The 23,051-nt window shown below is 41.6% G+C and overlaps 2 protein-coding genes across 3 annotated transcripts in view; one reads left to right on the top strand and one right to left on the bottom strand.

The window, feature by feature from the left end:
• LOC140458135 (coiled-coil domain-containing protein 162) overlaps window positions 1-2,961 on the top strand; it is a 125,340-nt gene extending 122,379 nt beyond the window's left edge. The window contains exons 33-34 of the mRNA XM_072552251.1: window positions 1,772-1,917; window positions 2,564-2,961. Of these exons, the coding sequence (XP_072408352.1) occupies window positions 1,772-1,917; window positions 2,564-2,677 (260 nt within the window). The 3' untranslated portion in view covers window positions 2,678-2,961. The remainder of the gene's footprint in view (window positions 1-1,771; window positions 1,918-2,563) is intronic.
• A 390-nt stretch (window positions 2,962-3,351) lies between these two features.
• Window positions 3,352-22,431, bottom strand: cd164 (CD164 molecule, sialomucin). 2 transcript variants are annotated; one of them, XM_072552266.1, is made up of 7 exons: window positions 22,258-22,431; window positions 14,877-14,969; window positions 13,113-13,181; window positions 12,256-12,315; window positions 12,054-12,116; window positions 8,051-8,107; window positions 3,352-5,831 (listed from the first exon to the last, which is right to left on the bottom strand). In XM_072552266.1, the coding sequence occupies exons 1-7, from the start codon at window positions 22,337-22,339 to the stop codon at window positions 5,665-5,667; spliced, it is 591 nt and encodes a 196-aa protein (XP_072408367.1). In that variant the 5' UTR covers window positions 22,340-22,431; the 3' UTR covers window positions 3,352-5,664. The 2 variants fall into 2 exon arrangements, with proteins under 2 accessions (XP_072408367.1, XP_072408378.1); XM_072552277.1 differs by lacking the exon at window positions 12,054-12,116.
• Between the last annotated feature and the right edge of the window lie 620 nt (window positions 22,432-23,051).

Genomic DNA, 23,051 nt, shown 5'->3' with positions numbered 1-23,051 from the left:
CCAATAAGGTATGGTGACCAGAACTGAAGGTAATACTCTAGTTGCAGCCTAACTGGAGCTTGATATCTAGTTCAATATGCCTTTCTGCATTTTGAATGCAGCACCTCAGTTTAAGCTGAAGATTTTAACTCTTGCAATGTCTTCAAAGATCTCCTTCCTGCATTCCCCCCACTCTCACCTCCTCTTCCCCCCCCCCCAACCAATTGATGCACACTCCTTTAGCTGTACCATTACCTGTATTGCTTTGCTCCGTCGTCTGCCACAATGCTTCATCTTGTATTTTCCTATAGTAAATTCTTTTCCATTTGTCTGCCATCAGTTATAATTCACAATGAGCACACATCCAAGTTTGATACCAGCAAATTTTGAAACATGACAATCAACTTCCATACCCAAGTTATTTACACAATTAGAGAAAGCAGTACTCCTTATGCTGAACCTGAGGAACACCAACATTTACCATCCTCCAGTCTGAAGATCAACGGGATGTGACCACTTGCTGAGTGTTAAAATTCTCATGCTTGCATTCAAATGTCCTTGGCCTTTCCCTCACTATTACTGCAAACATTTGCCAGACTAAAAACCATCAGATTTCTCCAATTCTGGCCTCCTGTTCATCCCTGAATTACTTTGTTCCATTATCGGTCAAAGCTTCAGCTGCCTGAGCCAAAACTCTTAAATTCCGTCAATCTGTGTCTCTAGCTCACTCTCCCTCAAGACATTCCCTAAAGCAACATGCTGACCTAGCTTTTGATCATTTGTTTTTATTTTGGCATCACATTTTGGTAATTCCAATCTAAAGCTGCTCACCATATTGAATGAATGCCTTATTATATTTTGCTGTAGTTAACTCCACAAATACTGGCACTCAAACCAAATGCTGTCAGCACGTTCAGTAATACCCTTCTACACTTGTGCAGCAGAAATGCCTGGCTAGAAAGCAGCAGTCAGCAGGAACCTTGTGGGCTGTCTCCCCAATTTCCAAGCTTCCTTGAAGGAAAACCGAGCTAATCTGAATAGTTACAATCTAGTTTAAAACCTGTACTAAAAAGTTAAGAATTTGTAATTATGGATGAAATTACCACGTAGATTAAAATGTTTAGTAGTAAATATGGATTCCGAACAGGTTAATCTTGCTTGAAAAACCATCAAATGAATTTGGAAAACAGACCTAGGTAGGGAGAAACTTCAGCATATACAGTATTCATGAACTTTGTGAAAACCTGAAACAAGGCAACATGGGGAAAGTTTACCAGATAAAATGGAATATAAAAATCAGGACAGCAAATTGAAATCATAAACTAGTTTAGTTTGAAACAAATAGGAGTTATGCAATTTGAAAGAGGTGCCTGTTTGTTGGTGCCACACAAGTTTCAGTTTTGAGGCCACTTTTGTACACCGCGTAACACAGAATTGGGTCTTGAAGTTGTGGAATCATACTAAATGATGTCAAAATAAGTAAGCCAATTTTCAAATAACTAAAGCAAATAACTAAAACTGAAGTGATACTGATGAGATGGGGGAAATTGCATTAAAGTGACTCAATGCACAAATTTGGAAGCTGTTTCAGTGCACGGCCTGTATGTAAATTTAACTTTGCAGAATTCCTAAAGCCCCTCTGAATTGCATTTGTTTTACAATAGAGTTCTGCTTATAATACTTTAATTGTAATAAATACAATGGCACAGCTGGAACCATTTACTCTTGGATCCAGTGTTATTTGGTAAATTCTAGCTAGAATCACTGAAATACTTATGTACTGTTCACACAGGCATGGGATTACCAACTCCCTGTCACACCCACTCCTCACTAATTTCTCGGGACCATCCTCAACGCTGTTTGACTACTGACTCAAAGACCACTGACTTTAGCAGAACAATTACTGATCGAGGAAGGAGGGTGCAAAGGCCAAAAACAGTAAGTAGCAGATTTGTTACAAATGCTTAGCCTATAATTGCAGGATCAAAAATGGATTGATGAGTCCTACCCCTCATTCTAGTTGAGAGATTTTCTTTCACAGAAAAAATGTAACTCGATGGAATTTTTAGAAAAAAAGAAAATTTAGCTGATGTGGTGGTCAGAAACCCAAAAGGAGGCAGATAGTGGAATTTGAAATCAACCGAGCATAAAGTGCTTGGCGTAAGGAGAAAGATTCACTGCAAAAATCAGGCAGTGCAACATCTGATTTGATAGCTGCAAAAATCCCTCTATTTCCACAGGAAAAAGAGATCTAGATCCTTCAACAGCATAAAAAAAATGGAGGATGTACATTCATTACCCTTGATCAAAAGAATACTTTACTCACATACAGCCTGTTAAACAGAGGTAGGAAACATGTTAAAATAGCATGATTGAACAGCCAAACTTAGTAGTAGGTAATCCTTCTACACTAGAGTCAAGATTTAAATGGATCTGGATTACAGGTTTAGAACTGTACTTGCTCTGGAAATTGAAATAATCAAAATGCCTTAAGTGCATTGATCTTTGAAAATGTGGTGCTCAATTTTAAATAACTTGCACACATGTTTTAGCATGGCCTAACAAACATTTACTGAAATAAAAGGTTCCAAGCAGACTCCGCAACAAAGTGGTGGAAGCACTGTTGCCAGAATTGGAGGAACCAAATCACCATGATCTTCTCCTAGAACTGCAAGACTACAGATTAAATCAGAAATAACTGGGAGACACCTATCAACAAACTGGTGAATGTAGTTTTTAATATTGGATCCAATAAAAATGTGCTGAGGGTATTTGGAGTCAGCACCATTCTCAACGCTGTTTGACTACTGACTCAAAGACCACTGATTTTAGCAGAACGATTACTGATAGAGGAAGGAGGGCGTAAAGACCAAAAAAAGTAGCAGATTTGTTATAAACGCTTAGCCTATAATTGCAGGATCAATTGTAGCTGATTATAATGATATCTGTGCCAATCTTCACTGTGGTCAAACAGGAATGGAATGTTTTATTTGCACTAGGTTAACAGTTTCCAACTAATTAGCTTCTAATTGAAAATTAGAAATTTGAAAAATCTCACCTTCTGGTGACATTTGTAGCCATCCGTCTGAAGTAAAGAGGAATGGTCAATGTACTGAACACACTAGAATTTGGTACCACAGAAAAATCTATGATAGTGGCCATATTTTATGTTTGAATCTTCAACCCCACTACAGACATCCACAAAGTTTATTCATTGATCCATTAAATAAAAAAATACACAATAGTATCAGTCCCAGAATGGATTAGGAAAACCAACACCTTGCTAGGCAGGTTGTATTACACTGCATTCCCCACAGAACCAGCTTTACTTTTGTAAGTGACTAAGCTCAAATAACTCAAGCAGCACGAAAGTAAAACATGAAATTTATTGGTTGGTATGGTTGCACATTCTGTTCAGAGATATTGTGGGGTGTAACAACACTTCACAATGTTACAGGTAAAGCAGGCATCAAAAAAACTTCAGCTTTTACACATTACATCACACTTTGGCAAGTGAAGGCAGAGTTCTGAACAAAGCACTTCCAAAACAACATTAAACACGGTCTCTTTCTCAACTCCCCTGCCCTCCAATTACATACTTCAAGTCAATGGCTTACAAAGTATCCTTTAAGGCACTTTAACCTGAATTCAATTCTCAATTGCACAGCCTAGATACAGTGCAAATCTTGAGCACCTGAAACAAGAGGACAGTAATACAGTCTGCAGCTAAAGTACTGTGTGGGTGCAGTGAATATTTCAGTGCAATAAATTAAAGCAAGTGAAAAACAGTTCAGCAACAAGGCCCCTTGCAGCTGAATGCAATTTAGTCTTGTTATGCCCAAGTAGGTTACCCAAGTTCACATACTGTATATACTGCAGTTTAATGAAAGCTTTATCAATTTAATGCAAAGGTATGCAGCTGCGCAAAGAACAAAACGACAAGATAATCCCTTTGGTTTTAGATGACAGACAAAACAAATGTAAGTGCAGCAATGAGACAAGATAATGTCCATAAAAAGACAAGTTACAGCACTTGAAATTAGCTTGGATATTACAAGATTTTGATGAATGCAAATTTCAGTATTCAAAAAGTCACAAACAGAACACTGTCATACAAGAGATATACAATTTAGCTAGTGCTGTTTGTCTGAAACATTCAAAAACTACTCAGGTTACCCACAAATTGGTGGCCAATTGAGCAGCACTCCACTTGCATTAAACTTGGAGCAAGTCTGATTTCTATGTAGCTTATTATATTCGAGAGGTGGGAGGGACTGTAGAAAAAGGAGGGAGAAAAATTTTAGGTCACTTTCAAAAACTGACAATCAAGTTCTGATCCAGGAAGCAGTCACAATGCATCCAACTTTAAAGCAGATGCAGCAGAGGCACATTTTCTCAAAGCTTTGGATTCTGCTTTGCAAATTTATGAAGGCGAGGGGAGGATTAATCAAACTAGAATGTATCTTGCATTTCAAAAGCAAAAACCTCATTGGTTATCAAATAAAAAAAAGTCTGGGCAATCATTCTGTCTATGTTCAAATTATCCACCTCAGACTAATAATTTAATACACCACCACTTTTTTTAAAACCCTGAATGCAGTAACTTTCCTGGTTATCACCCACATTTCAATTGCTTTCATTTTTAAGATGTATAAGAGCTACTGCTCCATACAAAATAATTACTGCAAAGTTACTATACACAACTGATCAAATCATTTACAACGTAAAAGCACTTAACCAACCCAGAATTAAACACCATTATACTACACTTCAAGATTTAGAAATTTAATCTGAAATGATTGTCTTCCAATCTTCACACATCAGAACAATTTCAAGCTATGTTAAATTCTTCACATTAAAGTCACTGCAAGAGCTACCAACTTTAGCGATACTGTTCAAAGAAAATAAAATCCTTCTTGCATATAATCTGCTCTATTCTTCCACTTTACACAAATATGTAAACAGAATGCAGGTACAATTCACAATAATGCAGAAATCTTCAAAGTACCATAACAAGCAGTATTTCACAAAAGGCAAAGGAGAGTACAGGAACTAGGTTAAACTTTCAAATCTCCAACAATAAATCCCAAATAAAAAAAAGTGGATAACGCGTTTGATTTAACACCCATTTATGCAAGGCATACAACCAAGATCACTTGAAAATGGAATTTGTTACTTTGGAGATATGAACGAAGAGTGGCAGACTAAATCGGGATCTAGTGCAAATAATCCAAAACATGTAATTCACTTTGGAACATTCACTAAAACATTTACATTACTGCAACAAATTAGTTATCAGCCCAGTTGGCAGCCCTGGATTGCAAATCGACCATTTTAACACTGAAAAATCTAAAAGAGAAATATTTTTGTGAATAAAGAACTTTAGTTTATTTGACAGGGGCCCATATTCCAAGGTCAAAACTTTAGCAGGAATAAGGCCACATGTATTTAAGGCATGGCTATTTTCCCTCCCCCAAATCAATCATGTTCCCATATGTTTGGATCAATTAAAATTCACAAGCCTGTTGAACAAATGGCAAGTCAAAACTTAAATCAAAAATTTGAACCACATACACCATTAAAGATATGGCTAATTCTAAAGAATAGTGTTTTCTCCTGAAACTTAACCTACAGAGCAGACCAATGTGAGAAAAGCCAGGATATTGCGATCCAGCAGGGAGGTGCTTAGAGCGTGTGGTAGTTCCTATCCTTGGTTTTGCAGAACTTCACAGCAAAAAAGATTACAGCTTGCAATCCAAGCACAAGTACAATTCCCCCGATGAAACTCGCTGCATCAAAAGTAGATTTCTTAGATGGCGGAGGTGGTACTAGAGTCGTCGCATTAGATGTACCTGCACAAAACAGAAAGTGTGTCAGATAAAACCCAATGCTGCATACCTGAAAACTAAAGTAGAAGTATACTCTAGACATGGTCATTATACAGTGTGTAATTTGTGGAAGAGGGCAGGACCCTCAGTTGGCCTCTGGTACATCCCAACAATGAAAGAAACAATTGGCCAACTGGTTGCCTGAAGGCCAAGTAAATGAAAGCAGGTGCAAGAACAAAAGATTCCATCACCCCACAATCTCAGGAATCAGCATGCAAGATCATTTTGGAATCCAACAATAACAGAGCCATTCATCTGTGGAAAAAGAAAGACACAAATGCCACCCTGTTGTGCTACTAATAGGTATGTCTATATTTTGGATAAAAGAAAGATACATTGCTGACTCAAAGCGAACAAGTAGACAATGGGCTGGGGGTTCTTTATTAGCACAGAAGGAAAGATTCTAAGGTTCTTCAGATATTAATGAGAATGAATGCTAAGTCAAAGGGAGACATTAAGTTTAGTCAATAAATTTGCTTAAACAGGTGATTCTGAGGGAGAATGTGAAAGTATGGAATCAAGGCAAACAACCATCTAATCAGGTACTGTACAAGAAGTCAAGTCAGAGAAACCCAGTTATGGAGAACATTAAAACTAGATTTCAGTTGGGACAAAGGGAAAAAAAGAATGAAGAAGACATTTAAAAACAAGAATGAGTGATTTGAGGGAGTTGTAGGAAACAATATAGATCCAACATTAGACTTTGTAGCGGTATAAGACATAGATGAGCTCTAGTTTATGGACAACTGAAGGTCAGAAGAGTACAAGAGCCTCAAGAGACTTTTGTTCAAACTTGAAAGGAAATCTTAAAATCCAAAAGAAAATTAATTTTAAATCTCAGAAGCAAAACTGAATACAAGAACTAATACTCCATCTTGTTTTCAACAAATTAAACTGCAAATGTTGAAAAATGTGAATTCTAGGGAAGGGGTGATTTGTAATGAGAATAGTATGGGGCAGAGATACATAATTAGTGCTTTGCCTCAAATTTCAGAGGTATGACAGCAATGGTAATGGGACACAAGTGTCTGACAGCATTCCTCTAAAAGAAAAACACAACTGGGGAAGTCAAAAAGGAGGAACAGAAGTGGTACCGACCAGAATCTCTCAATCCTTCCTGGACAAAGTGCTGCAAGAAGGCTAGTGTTGTGTTAACACCTCTCCAAAAAAAAATTAATTATTGAACAATTAATCTCATACCAACAGTGGACAAACCTCATTAAATAAAACCGATGATTCGATAGAAACAAACAATCTGGTGGCACAGGAAGTAACCATTCAGCCCACTGTCTAAGCCAGCCAAAGGGAACAATCCAATCTGACCACCTTGTGCTCTGAAGACCTGCCGGTTGCAGCACCTCACCCATATGCTTCACTATTTTTAAGAGAGTACAGTGGTCACTGTTCAATCATCCTACCCCTCTCTGGGTGAAACTATACTCTAATAGGCAGCTGCTTTCAATTACTTTATGTCCATGCTTTTGGTTACTGACCCTTCTGCTAATGGTCCCATCCATCCTCTTTTCAAAACCCTTCAATTTTATATCCCTCAATTTAGCCTTCACTTAGCCTTTTGTTCCAATGAGAACACAACTTGGCACTTTTAATTTCTATAAAGATCTCAATCTGATCAAAGTTATTTATGTTGAGCCTTGCCAGAAGGCATAATAAAAAACAAATACACTATCCCTTTCATACCCATTGGTAGCTCATTCAAAAACTTCCATCAAGTCAGACAGATTTCCCTTTTCCTTAAAAGGAAGTAGACAGTCCTTTAATTAATGCCCCTCTTTAAATAGGAGGGCTTTTACTGTGCTTCAATTCCCCTAATTAGCCCAGAGGGGTTAGGCTGATTGACCCCTCTATTAACGGAGTACAATGTTAACAACCTCATAATAAGCAACCAATTTATAAAAATCAAATCCATTGAGATGAAATAATGGATAATGGGAGATACCCATAAAAACGCAGTGACATTACAGGTAACTTGAGTGCAGTGTCAATTCTTGTTTCTGTTATTCATAAGATTGCTGCATGACTCACTATTAAAAACTGCAATATTCATAAATCTTGATTTGCTTGTAGGTTTCCTCTGGTATTAGCTGCTCCAGTGCAAATATACAGGAACATGGAGATATGCATTTACCTCCAAGCAAGTCAATTTGAGATAAAAATTTATTTACCTGTTGTTGTAGCAAGGCTGGTGGCATTGGCCAGAGTGCTCGTGAGTGTGACAGGAACTGTGCAAACAGAAAGTAGTTAATAAACATCCACCATTTCAAAGTCAAGAGATTTAAAACAAAAAGCAATTTACAGAATTAACAGAACATTAGCAGGGTTGCTCAGCCTTCCTATGGCTATGCACCAGAACAAGTTGCTCACAGCAAAACCTATGGGAGTGAAGCGCTACTGAACAATTGTCAAAATCAAAACAAAGTAACTTGAACTTATTATGTTACTGACTCACTAGATCAATGCCTGTGTAAAGGAGGCAGCTTCTTTGTCAACCTACAGGCTATGAACAAGCCATGCCATTTTACACTAACTAGAAAATATTAGACATTAACATTAAAATACACCAAATATAGGTTTGGGAATTTAAAAATATATTTCAGAGCCGTTTAAAAAAGGTTAGAATATTATGTTGGATCAAATCTGGACTAAATCTTGGCCTTTTAGAGACTTTGTCTGACTGGCCATGTGTCATTTGAATGTATTTGAGAACTGGAGATGTGAAAGTTACTTCTAAACTGACTGCAAGCATATGTATCTGACGGAAAAAAAAAATCACTAAGCTAAACCCTGGGTATTCCTGTTCTTGGAAATAAAACTGCTTGAATTAGCCACTTTTCAAAGAAAGTTTGAAGAAACCAATGGGAACAGTCCAGATGGTTTTGTGAAGAAATAAATTGAATGAAATCCAATACTTTTTGAATTTGGAATAATTATGCTATGTATTTAAAATTGTCAAGCTCACTTTATTAAGGTTATCTTTGAGAAAACAAGATCTCAAACTAAAATAAAAGATAACAATAAACAATTTGAAAATGCCAGAGTCTAAATTAGAGTGGTGCTGGAAAAGCACAGCAGGTCAGACAGCATCCAAGGAGCAGAAAAAAAAACACTACGTTTCAGGCAAAAGCCCTTCATCAGGAACAGAGGCAGGGTGTCTGCAGAGTGGAGAAATAAATGGGGGGGGGGGCGGGATGGGGAGAAAGTAGTGTAGAGTACAACAGGTGAATGGGGGTGGGGATGGTGGTGATAGGTCAGAGGGGAGGGTGGGGTGGATAGGTGGAAAGGAAGATAGGCAGGTGGGATAGGTCATGAGGGTGGTGCTGCTACTCTGTTTCAGGACATGGTTGAAGAGCTTCAGGGCGAGGGAGGGAGGGAGGGAGGGAGGGAGGGGAGGGAGGGAGGGGAGGGAGGGGAGGGAGGGAAGGGAGGGAAGGGAGGGAAGGGAGGGAAGGGAGGGAAGGGAGGGAAGGGAGGGAAGGGAGGGAAGGGAGGGAAGGGAGGGAAGGGAGGGAAGGGACTGAGATTCTTGTAGAGAGAGGAGGAAAATTTCAAGACAGGCATCCTTGCAAGAGGATTTGTAGTAGGGTTAAAATCATCCTCCTCTCTGACCTATCACCTCCATCCACCTATTGTACTTTCTCCCCACCCCCACTCCATTTATCTCTCCACTCTGTCTCTGTTCTTGATGGGCTTTTGCCTGAAAAGTTGATTTTCCTGCTCCTCAGATGCTGCCTGACCTGCTGTGCTTTTCCAGCACCACTAATCTAGACTCTGGTGTCCAGCAGTTGCAGTCCTTGTTTTTACCAATTTGAAAATGTCGTCAATCGCAAGAATGTTTGATTTCTGCTTCAGAGATATCAAGAAATGTTATCTGACTGCAATGTTTCTCCAAGGGCCATATAGGACGGTGCCTATCACATATATAAAACATGAGGAATTTGATTGAGGTTAGGAGATAGAATTAGAAAAAAAGAACACAAAACAGGAACTCAGTAAGTTTGGCATGATCTACAGGATAGGGAAAATGTATTTGAGGTTAATAATTTGATAATTAAAGGCACGTGAGCAAGCTACCAGCTTTCTTTTTTATTATGAACTGAATTTGATAGTCTGATCACCACCCAAGGCACTGGAACCTGTCTGGGGAAAATGAACAAAGATCTTGAGACAGAACACCCCCTTCTGATCTTTTGTTAAGATGACCTGAAAATCATGAATGAGACACGTGATATCAGGCACCAGTACTTGTGCATAGAAGTATCAGTTACATGTTGCTAATTTAAACTTACTCAGGTTCACCAGCACTTTGCAGGTCATACTTTTATGGCAGCTAGATGGCCTTTATCCCTTCCCTGTCCTTTCAACAGGATAGTTCACATACATATCTTCTACTTCTAAACAGAGTGCATATCCAAAACTTGTCTATTGTCTAGCTTGCTTAATGTTTCCAGGGTTTTGTCTGTCTTCCACTGTGAAGGTATAGGCTTTTCTTTTAAGATCTTTGGTTGTTGCTCACTGACTCTGGAAAGTCCAACTCAAAAGACTTTCATCTCAAATGTATTCTAGCTATTAAAGAAACGTTTGCAAAAAGAGAGAGTCAAATACTGCACTGCTTGAAGATCGTAATTAAAATTAGTCTATGCATATTAAATTGATAGCATTCCTAATAGGTTCAAGTTGCCCAGTTTTCATTTTGAATATTGTTCACATCACTTACATCACAAATTTGAATAGTTATGGTGCAAGAACACCACTCTGCAAGTCAGTTATACTTTTACATAAGCTCCACAACAGGAATCATCTCCCTATGATTAATCAGATTTAACCAGTTTTACAAAGCAGAGCAAGCAGTTCACTGTACCCAAAAAGCCAGCCATACTGGTCTCTCTAATTTTCTAACCAGATCACCAAAAACAGGATTGTTCTGAAGATGGGTCACTGGACCCGAAGTGTTGAATCTGCTTTCTCTCCACAGATGCTGTCAGACCTTGGTTTGCCCAGAAGCTAAGTTTTTTGTGGTTTCTGGTTTCCAGCATCTGCAATTCTTTGGTCTTTTTGGTAAACTTAATATCATTGGCACTTTTGTAATTGAGGATCAACTAGTCAGATAAGAGTTGGAAGAGTTTTGAAAAAACTGTAATGGGACACAGCAAACAAATACTTCATTTATTTGCAATATTGCTGCCAGAATGATGGTTAAAAAAAAAGAGTCAAGATTTTTGTACAGCTGCTAAATATGAAAAGCACTACACGCTACTAAAATATGACTTTTTGGACAATTTAAACTCATTTGTTAAAAAAAAATGTACTGCATTTGTTAATCCGTTGATTTTGGACCCATTACCAGTTTTCATACAATCAAGCAGATACAAATGTGCATTATGAATCTAAAGAGAGTAAACAGTGTTATGTGGCACAACCTGGCTATGATAAATTGTGCCAGGACCAGGGTCACAGTCTATGTTTATGGGGTAGGTCATTTAGGAGAGATGAGGAAAGATGCCTTCACCCAGAGAGTAGCAAGCCTGTTGAATTATCAGCAAAAGCAGTTGAGACCAAAGCTTTGAATGTCTCCCAAAGTTCGATTTAGTTCTTAAAACTAAAAGCAGAAGATAGGGCACAAAACAGGAAAAAACTATTGTGTCAGATGATCAACCTTGACCATACTAAATGGTGGAGCATGGTCAGGAGGTCATATACCTATTTCTGTTACTATATACTACATTGACCACTGTTAAAAGTATCAAATTCAAAAAGCAAGATTTGATTTGATGAACACGTTATGCCTGCATTTGCCAGCCATCTTATCAGTGAGCAAAATTTCTTGCATTGTCACATGACCTGAGTGAGAAGCAGCCCAGGCCTAGAATATTGGCCCACACTCGGCTAAAGCACATTACTGAACTTGCTAGAAATAAAAAAAAACAAAACGCAAACATACTCAGGTCTTTTGATATTGATTCTGTTCAGGTGAAAGATCTTGACCTGAATTAACTCAGCTTTGGCCTCGGAGAGAAATTGAGTATTTTCAGTACTTAAAATTCTACCCTTCCAAGCCCCATCAAGACAACTCATTCCCAAGAATACCGCAATCATGCAAAATAACACAGCTACAAAATCTGACTAAGGACCATAGTTAACCGAAAGAAAGCCATCAAATCCTTCCATTACCTGAAGTAGAAGAGTTTGAAGAACTGGCAGTTGGAGCAGAAGTTGGAGCTATAGTCGCAGGGACTGAAGGACAAGAACAGCAAGAATAGCGCTTAAAGCAGCAAGTACAGCTTGTACTAAGCAAGTCAACAGATTACATCTTATTATACAAGTCACACATACACAGGATTGATGTTGGATCACAATTACTCAAACTCATTACCTGAAGTGGATGTGTTTGAAGTTTTAGCAGATGAATTAGTAGTTGGACCTGTTGTTGTAGCTGAAGGATAAGAACAGTACAAAAAGCATTTAAAGCAGTGAATACAACTTGCACAAGGTAAACAACATTACATCATACTACTGAAGATACATTTGCACAGTACTTAAAGCTACAGTATGCTGGGATTTTCATGTTTTTCTAAAATTCATTTCTTACTGAAGGCAAATTTTCATTATTCTTTCGCCAACCATTTTACAAAAGGCGGAATTAAAAGGATTCACCTTTATCTAGCAAAGCAATCAAAAAGGTCAAAAGTGTACTTAATTATTAAGCTCTAAGTAACATATACAAGACAAAGCTGGAAAAAATCATTAAGAAAATAGGTAAACTTGTTGCAAATGCAATTCCACAATTCCTATTTAGAGGCATGGGGTGGAGATGAGAGAGTGGAAATACAGTCCACACAGTAAGTGCAAAACAAATGTCAGAGGTATATTGTATTTAAATGCTGCTTCATGTCTTCAAGGTGGTAATACCTTTTGAAAACATGACTGCACACAAAGAAAAAAGGCAATGAACTAGAATAGGAACAATACAAAAAGTGATTAATTCAAATATTTGACCCACAGCTGAAGTACTGCATTAACTCAAAAGAATTAATTCACTCAAGCATTACAAAGAATATTAATACTGAATTATTCTATCATCAAATGCACTAAAGCAGGTAGGTATGAGGAGGGAAACCAACAAAAGTTAAAAACATTTCACAGGTCAATGAATCAGTACTAATGTGGCAAAAGTCAGATTCAGACAGGTACTGATGAATGAAACCTAGCTGAACTGCATGTTTGTCTTACCTTCACATGAAGGCAGAACTGTGCAATTTATCGATGCCTCTGATGAATTAACACATTTCTCCACTCTATCTGGAACACATTTAAAAAAAAGGTCTATTATAGATTATATGCAGAATCACTAGTTTAAACAGGTTTCTGGTGTTTGTGATAAGTTGTTTTGCTGTAATGAAAAGTTAATTTCCATCTCTAGGCTAGCTCCCTTTGGCCCCATATTTTCTCCCCCCCCAGTTAAAATTATCAACTGAGATGTAATTGATCTGCCATTGATTATTCCGTTGCAAAGTAATCTATGCGAGCACAATTGGAAGGTTTTCTAACCAAGCAGCAAAAAGATTGGCATCCAGGGAAAACTGCTTAGTGGCTTGAGGAAGATGGCTGAGATTGTTGGAGATTAACCTTCTCAGCATATTGGTGCTCTTTAGGGTAGAACCCCAACTACCTCCAACTGCTTGAGTGTCACAATTGACAAATAGTAAAACAAACATTCACAAATACCAACTACACAATCGGAGCAAAGATAGTCAGTGGCAAGTGACTCATGTTTCTATGCCTCAAAGCCTTCCCATCATCTACCAGGTATGAGAAAAGACCGGCAATTTCTGTTTTTTTTTATTTATGGTAAAAGACCAGTGCAATTGGGATGACTGAAACTGCACTTGGAAGTTGGGCATTCTGAAATTGTTGAACTTTAATAAAGAATTTACTTGGTAGTCAATGAACGCTGTATTTATGAACACATGCAAACAAGACTGTCCTGCAGCAAAAATGCAAAACAAAAAAGTGAAGGCTCTTGACATCAAACATAAATATCAGCAACAGAAGTTAAATTTAAAACAGAAATCCAAGTGGCTTCATTCTTCTCAATTAATATTTCCAAAGTATTCTAACTTGAGGACCTCTAAAACCAAATTGTTTCCACGAATGACATTTACTTTTCAACTCATCTAACACTTTGTTCACAGTACCTGCCAACATTTTCTTCATAGGAATTCTAGGACGAGAGGAAGCTTTTTAGCCATTGCACTAGCTCCACATTTTTCAACCTCACTGAACATTTAAACATTTCAGCTTTGTACTCTAATCTCACTTTAGTCTCACATTACTGATTTTTGAAATACAAAAAGCATATTCAAATGAAGATACAAATGAAATAAAAACACATGCAGCATCCACTCAGCAGGCTGTGCAGCAATAGAAGAGGAAATGCTCCTGTCCCACAAACCTCTGACGAAGGGTTAGATGACCTGAAACATTAACTTGGCTCACTGTCAACTGATGCTGCTTGAGTTGCTTAGGAATTTCAATATTTTCTTTTTTACTGCATTGAAATAATGTTGAATTGACCTTCTCCACTTGTTCTTTAAAATTTAACACCTACTGTCCTTTTCTTTAATTGTGCATCTAGACTGTGTTCAAGATTCACTAATTTTGAGGATACCAGCTTGATACAAGTGCATCCTTAAATTGTTAGAATTTTCAAAAATATATTTAGCAAATTAACTGGAAGAGGAAATTTTGTTTTCAATTGGAATCAGTCACCTGTTTTTATTGGAATGAGATACCAATGGAAGCCTTAGACACTGGCTTTATTCAAATATTAAGTTACTGCAGCAACTGCACTCAAGAATACAACTTCTTAGAAACAAGTCTTACCTATCATCTAACTCAAATTTGGGATACAGTTTATGTAAACCAACTAGAATTCAAGTCAATAGTCTATTAAGAGTTCCTGCTGGTACTCACTAAAATATAAATCAGTTTTACCTCCGCAGGACATCCACAGGCAGCTCAAGTTGGCATTTGAGAGATTCGTAAAGGATGTACAATTAATACAGTCCTTGATATCGCCACAGCTCTCTGGAAGGAAAAAAAATTAGATGCTTTACACAGTGGTTTTTACTGCTGAGCATGAATTAAAAAGCCTCCTTAGTAGCCACCTGTCTTTATTATTCCAGTATTCACATATCTGAACTGAATTAACTATAGCAATAGCAGAAATAATGAAATCTGGTCAAATGTGACCTGCATGTTTACCTAATCAGTGCCAAAGATGAACATTCTTGAATCAGAAGACTATTGTTTCCCAGAAATCTCAAACTGAAGTTAGATAGTAAACAAATCAAAGGATAGGAACTCACTGCCAAACTGGGTGGAAGAGACAGGAATTGAGAAATTAAAGCAGCAATTTAGATGACTTGAAACAGCATAGCATCCAAGGCTATGTGCCAAACGCTGGAAAATGACATTAGAAGAGATAAATGCTCAACAACATAGAGGTGCACCGGTGTTGGACTGGGTGTACAAAGTTAAAAATCACAACACTAGGTTATAGTCCAACAGGTTCATTTGAAATCATATATTACATAATTTCAGGTGCATCACACTAAGCATTTACTATAAATTCTGTCTTTTGATCTGATATACCATAGCCACCTGAAGCAGCAGCAGCACTCCGAAAGCTAGTACTTCCAAATAAATGGGGTTGGACTATAACCTGGTGTTGAGAGATTTTTAACTAAATGCTCAATAGACACAACAGGCCAAAGCAGCATTTAGCATGCTTTACAAACTGACACGATAGGCTGTTGCAATGCGCCCACAAGTTGACCCTGGGCTCTAGAATATAATAGAACATTCTGGAAATTTAGTTCGCTCATTTGTCCAACTGGTTAGGTGTAACTAGTAATACAAAGATCTGCTAATATCCATAACTTGAGACACAATATAAACAACTGTTCAAGTATTTATGTAACTTCAAAGGCTTGCATTATCCAAACAATGCAAAGCTTGGAATCCCCTGCCAGACATCTGCTTATTTATCCAAATGAAAATATTAGAGAGAGGCCACTCTTCCTGCTACCAACTCCAATTGTCAACATTAGGCAGAGAAGGCAGATGCTTTCATTTGAGCTTCTACATGCACAGCATTTTTTTCTTAACATTATCTCAAGGACACAAGAACTTTAAGTCATTAAAGTGTGATTTTAAAATGTAGATCTTGATTAAACTAGTATGATGGTTGTAACCCTTTAGTGCTGAAAGAAGGGCTATGCTAACAGTGGTTTGCATGTGGAATGAACTCCCTGAGTAGTGGTGGTGGTTACTAGTACAGTCATAATGTTTAAAAGATATTTAAGTCATGAAGAGGATATGGGCCAAGTGTGAGCAGGTGGAACGGGTTTAGTTTGGTATAACGATTAACATGGACTGGTTGGACTGAAGAATCATACAGCACCGGAACAGACTGATTCTATTAGAGATTCCCTGAGCAACAGAACTTGCAATAGATTAAACACAAGTATTCTACATTCCCAAATGTCCTGGTCTGGGACTGGCCAGCAATGGGACAGAACGTCAGGCATTTCAGTTTCGCTGGAGGCCATATTCAGGCATAACACTCATCTTTTAGCTGAATCGGCTACATACTAAATAGAATTGGACTTAGTTGTAAGAATAAATAATTTCAATAGGAGTTACACAAGTATAAAACTAGATCAAGGGTAATAGTCTTAAAAATTCCAAATGTTGATCAAAGTTGACTAATCGAGAAATCCAAACCAATGCTTTGCAGGCAATGGGTTCAAGCCCCAGATAATATATAATTGAATTTAACTTCACGTTTTACTTTGAATTGGAAGTTAGTCTCAGGAATAGTGACCATGACAGCTTCCATCAGTTAAAAAGTGGTGAACTTGGCTCAGACAATCACAAAGGCCAACCTCCCATCTAAAGAATCCATCTACCAGGCCAGCTGTCAAGGAAACGCCAACATTCTCAAAGATCCATCCCACCCTGGTAATGTTTTTCTACAACCTCTACCATCAGGGGAAGGTACAAAAGCATGAAGAAACACAAACCAGCTTCAAAACAGTTTCTCCCCTGTTAGAATACTGAATGGACTCAAACTCTTAACATTCACCTGTACCTGTGCTTTAGCCACTGTTTACCTATTATTTACTTATCTATATTATTCAACTCTGTGATCTGCCCGTATTGCTTGCAAGACAAAGCTTTTCACTATGCCTCAGTACACATGACAAATACAATTCAATTACTGAGAAGACCAAATAGTCCACTAATGTTCTTCTGAAAAAGGAAATCTGTTGTCCTAATCTGGTCTGGCCTACACGTGACTCTAGATTCACAATCTCAATTTTAACCCTCTGAATTGATAAGTCACTCAGTTGAAGAGCAATTAAAGATGAGTAGTAAATGCTGCCCTAACCATAAACTTAAAAACCAAGTTACTTTGGTGTGGTCATTTCCAATTTCTTCTTAAAAATGAATATGGACATGACCCAAACATTTTCTAAAACCACAAAATGAATCTCATGCTTGTCATAGGACGACTCCGGGTCTGTACTCTACAAAGATCAGAAGGATTTTTTGAGAGGCAGGAGAGTAGGGAAAAAAAAAAGAGATCTCAACAAAATGTTGAGAATATTGAGGTGCCTGGATGGAGTGGACATGGAGAGAATGCTCCCACTACAATGAGAAATGATCACCCAAGGGACCACTGTTTGAAACGGTGGTAAGGAGGAATTTCTTCAAAAAAGAGGATGAGCCTGTGGAACTCATTGCTACAAAGAACAGTGGAAGCCAAGTCATTGATTATTTAAGGGAGCAAGAGAAGGTTCTTGATAAGTCAGGGATCAAAGGTTAGAGGGAGAAAACACAAAAGTGGAGTGGAGGAAATTTTGAGCTGAAAATGTGTTGCTGGAAAAGCGCAGCAGGTCAGGCAACATCCAAGGAGCAGGAGAATCAAAATTTCGGGCATTAGCCCTTCTTCAGGAATGAGGAAAGTGTGCCAAGCAGGCTAAGATAAAAGGTAGGGAGGAGGGAACTGGGGGAGGGGGTGTCGGAAATGCGATAGGTGGAAGGAGGTCAAGGTGAGGGTGATAGGCCGGAGTGGGGGTGGGGGCGGAGAGGTCAGGAAGAAGATTGCAGGTTAGGAAGGTGGTGCTGAGTTCGAGGGTTGGTACTGAGACAAGGTGGGGGAAGGGAAAATGAGGAAACTGGAGAAGTCAGAGTTCATCCCTTGTGGTTGGAGGGTTCCTAGGCGGAAGATGAGGCACTCTTCCTCTAGCCGTCGTGTTGCTATGGTCTGGGAATGGAGTCCAAGGACCTGCATGTCCTTGGTGGAGTGGGAGGGGGAGTTGAAGTGTTGAGCCACGGGGGTGGTCAGGTTGGTTGGTCCGGGTGCCCCAGAGGTGTTCTCTGAAACGTTCTGCAAGTAGATGGCCTGTCTCCCCAATATAGAGGAGGCCACATCAGGTGCAGTAAATGGTGTGTGGAGGTGCAGGTAAATTTATGGCAGATATGGAAGGATCCCTTGGTGGGGGGGGGGCAGGAGGTGTGGGCGCAAGCTTTGCATTTCTTGCAGTTTCAGGAGAAGGTGCCAGGAGTGGAGGTTGGGAAGGTGGGGAATGTGGACCTGACAAGGGAGTCATGGAGGGAGCGGTCTTTTCGGAACGATGATAGGGGAGGGAAGGGAAATATATCCCTGGTGGTGGGGTCTGTTTGGAGGTGGCGGAAATGACCCCCCAAGTCCCTCCTCCCTACCTTTTATCTTAGCCTGCTTGGCACACTTTCCTCATTCCTGAAGAAGGGCTCATGCCCAAAATGTCAATTCTCCTGCTCCTTGGATGTTGCCTGACCTGCTGCGCTTTTCCAGCAACACATTTTCAGCTCAAAATTTCCTCCACTCCACTTTTGTGTTTTCTCCCTCTAACCTTTGATATGATGTATATGGAGGTTGGTGGGGTTGTAGGTGAGAACCAGTGGGGGTTCTGTCCTGGTGGCGATTGGAGGGGCAGGGCTCAAGGGCGGAGGAGCGTGAAGTGGAGGAGATGCAGTGGAGAGCATCGTCGATCACGTCTGGGGGGGAAATTGCAGTCTTTGAAGGAGGCCACCTGGGTTGTACGGTATTGGGACTGGTCCTCCTAGGAGCAGATGCGGTGGAGACGAAGGAATTGGGAATATGGGATGGTGAAAACACGGCTCCCTAGCTCCCAACCCTGCCGTGTTTTCACCATCCCTCCAGAGCTACCCCTCTGAGGATGAAAGATCAGTCCTTGGCAGAGGCCTCACCTTCATTCCCCTATGCCCTCGGATTAACGAGTTCAACACGCAGCGAGACATCGAACAGTTCTACCGCCGCCTTCGCCTCCGCACCTACTTCTTCAACCAGGATTCTCGCCAACCCTCTGATGACCCCTTCTCCCGCCTCCAACACACCCCATCCACCTGGACACCCCATGCTGGCCTCTCACCTGCCCTCGATCTCTTCATAGCCAACTGCCGCCGCGACATTAACCACCTCAACCTGTCCACCCCTCTCACCCACTCCAACCTCTCACCCTCGGAACGTGCAGCCCTCCACTCCCTCCGTTCCAACCCCGACCTCACTATCAAACCAGCAGACAAGGGAAGTGCAGTAGTAGTTTGGCGCACTGACCTTTACACCGCTGAGGCTAAACGCCAGCTCGCGGACACCTCCTCCTATTGCCCCCTGGACCATTACCCCACCTCCCACCACCAAACCATCATCTCCCAGACCATCCATAACCTCATCACCTCAGGGGATCTCCCATCCACCGCCTCCAACCTCAGTCCCACAACCCCGCACCGCCCGTTTCTACCTCCTGCCCAAAATCCACAAACCTGACTGCCCCGGCCGACCCATTGTCTCAGCCTGCTCCTGTCCCACTGAACTCCTCTCTGCATACCTCGACACGGTCCTGTCCCCCTTAGTTTAAGAACTCCCCACCTACGTTCGGGACACCACCCATGCCCTCGACCTCCTCCATGATTTTCGCTTTCCCAGTCCCCAACGCCTCATCTTCACCATGGACGTCCAGTCCCTGTACACCTCCATCCCCCATCACGAAGGACTCAAAGCCCTCCGCTTCTTCCTTTCCCGCCGTACCAACCAGTACCCTTCCATTGACACCCTCCTTCGACTGACTGAACTGGTCCTCACTCTGAACAACTTCTCTTTCCAATCCTCCCCCTTCCTCCAAACCAAAGGATGGGCCACAGCTATGCCTGCCTCCTCTTAGGATGTGTGGAACAGTCCACCTTCCGCAGCTACACTGGCACCACCCCCACCTTTTCCTCTGCTACATCGATGACTGTATCGGCACTGCCACATGCTCCCACGAGGTTGAACAGTTCAACCACTTTACCAACACCTTCCACGCCGACCTCAAATTTACCAGGACCGTCTCAAACTCCTCCCTCCCCTTCCTAGACCTCTCCATTTCTATCTCAGGCGACCGAATCAACACGGACATTTACTATAAACTGACCGACTCCCAAAGCTACCTAGACTACACCTCCTCCCACCCTGCCCCCTGTAAAAATGCCATCCCATATTCCCAATTCCTTCATCTCTGCCACATCTGCTCCCAGGAGGAACAGTTCCAACACCGAACCACCCAGATGGCCTCCTTCAAAGACTGCAATTTCCCCTCAGACTTGATCAACAATGTTCTCCACAGCATCTCCTCCACTTCCCACTCCTCCATCCTTGAGCCCTGCCCCTCCAATCGCCACCAGGACAGAACCCCACTGGTCCTCACCTATCACCCCAATCTCCAAATACATCATATCATCTGTCGTCATTTCCGCCACCTCCAAACGGACCCACCACCAGCGATATATTTCCCTCCCCTATCAGCATTCCAAAAAGACCAACCCCTCTGTGACTCCCTTGTCAGGTCCACACTCCCCACCAACCCAACCTCCACTCCCAGCACCTTCCCCTGCAACCGCAAGAAATGCAAATCTTGCACCCACACCTTCCCCTTACTTCCATCTAAGGTCCCAATGGATCCTTCCATATCCTCCACAAATTCACCTGCACCTCCACACACATCATTTACCGCATCCGCTGCGGCCTCCTCTATATTGGAGAGACAGGCCGCCTACTTGCGAAATGTTTCAGAGAACACCTCTGGGACACCCGGACCAACCAACACAACCACCCCGTGGCTCAACTCTTCAACTCCCCCTCCCACTCCACCAAGGACATGCAGGTCCTTGGATTCCTCCATTGCCAGACCATAGCAACACGACAGCTGGAGGAAGAGCGCCTCACCTTCTGCCTAGGAACCCTCCAACCACAAGGGATGAACTCATTTCTCCAGTTTCCTCATTTCCCTTCCCCCACCTTGTCTCAGTCCCAACCCTCGAACTCAGCACTACCTTCCTAACCTGCAATCTTCTTCCTGACCTCTCCGCCCCCACCCCCACTCCGGCCTATCACCCTCACCTTAACCTCCTTCCACCTATCGCATTTCCAACACCCCTCCCTACCTTTATCTTAGCCTGCTTGGCACACTTTCCTCATTCCTGAAGAAGGGCTCATGCCCGAAACATCAATTCTCTTGCTCCTTGGATGCTGCGTGACCTGCTGCACTTTTCCAGCAACACATTTTCAGCTCTGTTCTGCAGTCCTCACTTTCTGCTGGAGGAAATTTGAGTTGCAGAGCAGACTAGAGTGCCAAACAGCCTAATTCTGCACTTGTATCTCATGGTCTTACTGCTCTATATTCACTCCCAGGAGCAGCCTAACATGGCTGGCATTTGTGGTTAATAATTCTTGCCCACAAAGATGTAGTGTAGTTAAAGAGTTAAAGGCTTATTTTCCAACTCAGTGAAAATGAAATCTCTCTTCCACCTTAAATGTGCTGAACCTGAAGGAGTTTAATTTTCAAACCATTGTTTCCCCAATTAAAAAGAGACACTTCCTTTTCGCCCTCACTACAGTCTGGGAGTGAGTAAGTGAGAGAGAGAGAGAGAGATCGATCAAGAAATCTCCTCACCTCTCCATTTTAGACACCAACTGGAAGAGGAACTTTCGGTGGCGCCACAACCGGGTGAGTAGTAAGAGGCTACAGACCAGACTGACCACATTCCGCCAGCACCCGCCTCACCCCATGCGAAGTAAACCCCCCCCCACCTCCCTCCTCCGGGGACGTGCCCCACTCACCAGGAAGCCCATACCGGCCTTCCCCACACAGCAGCGACAGCCTCCATCCCGAGCCATGGCCCGCCCGGGCCTAGGTCGCGAGACCCGGGAACCTCCTCCACGACGTCCGCCCACTCCCTCCCCCCTTCAATATACAAGGCCCACACACACCTGTCTCTCCTCCCGCACACAGCCCCCCACTCCAGCACAGTAGGATGGCGGCGGACACCCCGCATAGTAGCGACCAACGCATCACGACAACAGCAAAGCGCAGAGAGATTCGACACTCCAGCAGCGACCTCCTCCACCAACAACTTCCGGCCGCTGCTCATATGACCGGAAAGGGCGGGGCCGGAGACGCGCGGCGCCCTTGCCAGCATCGGCCCCGCCCCTTGCCGTGCGATTGACAATAGATAATAGACAATAGGTGCAGGAGTTGGCCATTCTGCCCTTGGAGCCTGCACCACCATTCAATATGATCATGTCTGATCATCCTTAATCAGTATCCTGTTCCTGCCTTATCTCCATAAGCCTTGATTCCACTATCCTTGAGAGCTCTGTCCAACTCTTTCTTCAATGAATCCAGAGACTGGGCCTCCACTGCCCTCTGGGGCAGAGCATTCCACACAGCCACCACTCTCTGGGTGAAGACGTTTCTCCTCATCTCTGTCCTAAATGATTGGCCCAAAGATGAGCACTGCCTTGCGATTGGTTGGGAGGAGCCCTACGCCTGGTTTGTTTTTTGTGGATTAGTGGTGCTGGAAGAGCACAGCAGTTCAGGCAGCATCCAACGAGCAGCGAAATCAACGTTTCGGGCAAAAGCCCTTCATCAGGAATAAAAAAAGCCGACCGAGACCTGTTTTGCGATTGGCTGATAAGTGGTTCGCTGCTTTGGGATTGGCTGGGAAGTTCCCCACGTTGATTGGCTGGGAATGCTCTCCTACCTTGTGATTGGCTGACAGCTG

Source organism: Chiloscyllium punctatum, chromosome 3 (genome assembly GCF_047496795.1).
Source record: "Chiloscyllium punctatum isolate Juve2018m chromosome 3, sChiPun1.3, whole genome shotgun sequence".
In the NCBI taxonomy this organism is placed as follows: domain Eukaryota; kingdom Metazoa; phylum Chordata; class Chondrichthyes; order Orectolobiformes; family Hemiscylliidae; genus Chiloscyllium; species Chiloscyllium punctatum.
This window is presented reverse-complemented; position numbering and strand designations above follow the sequence as displayed.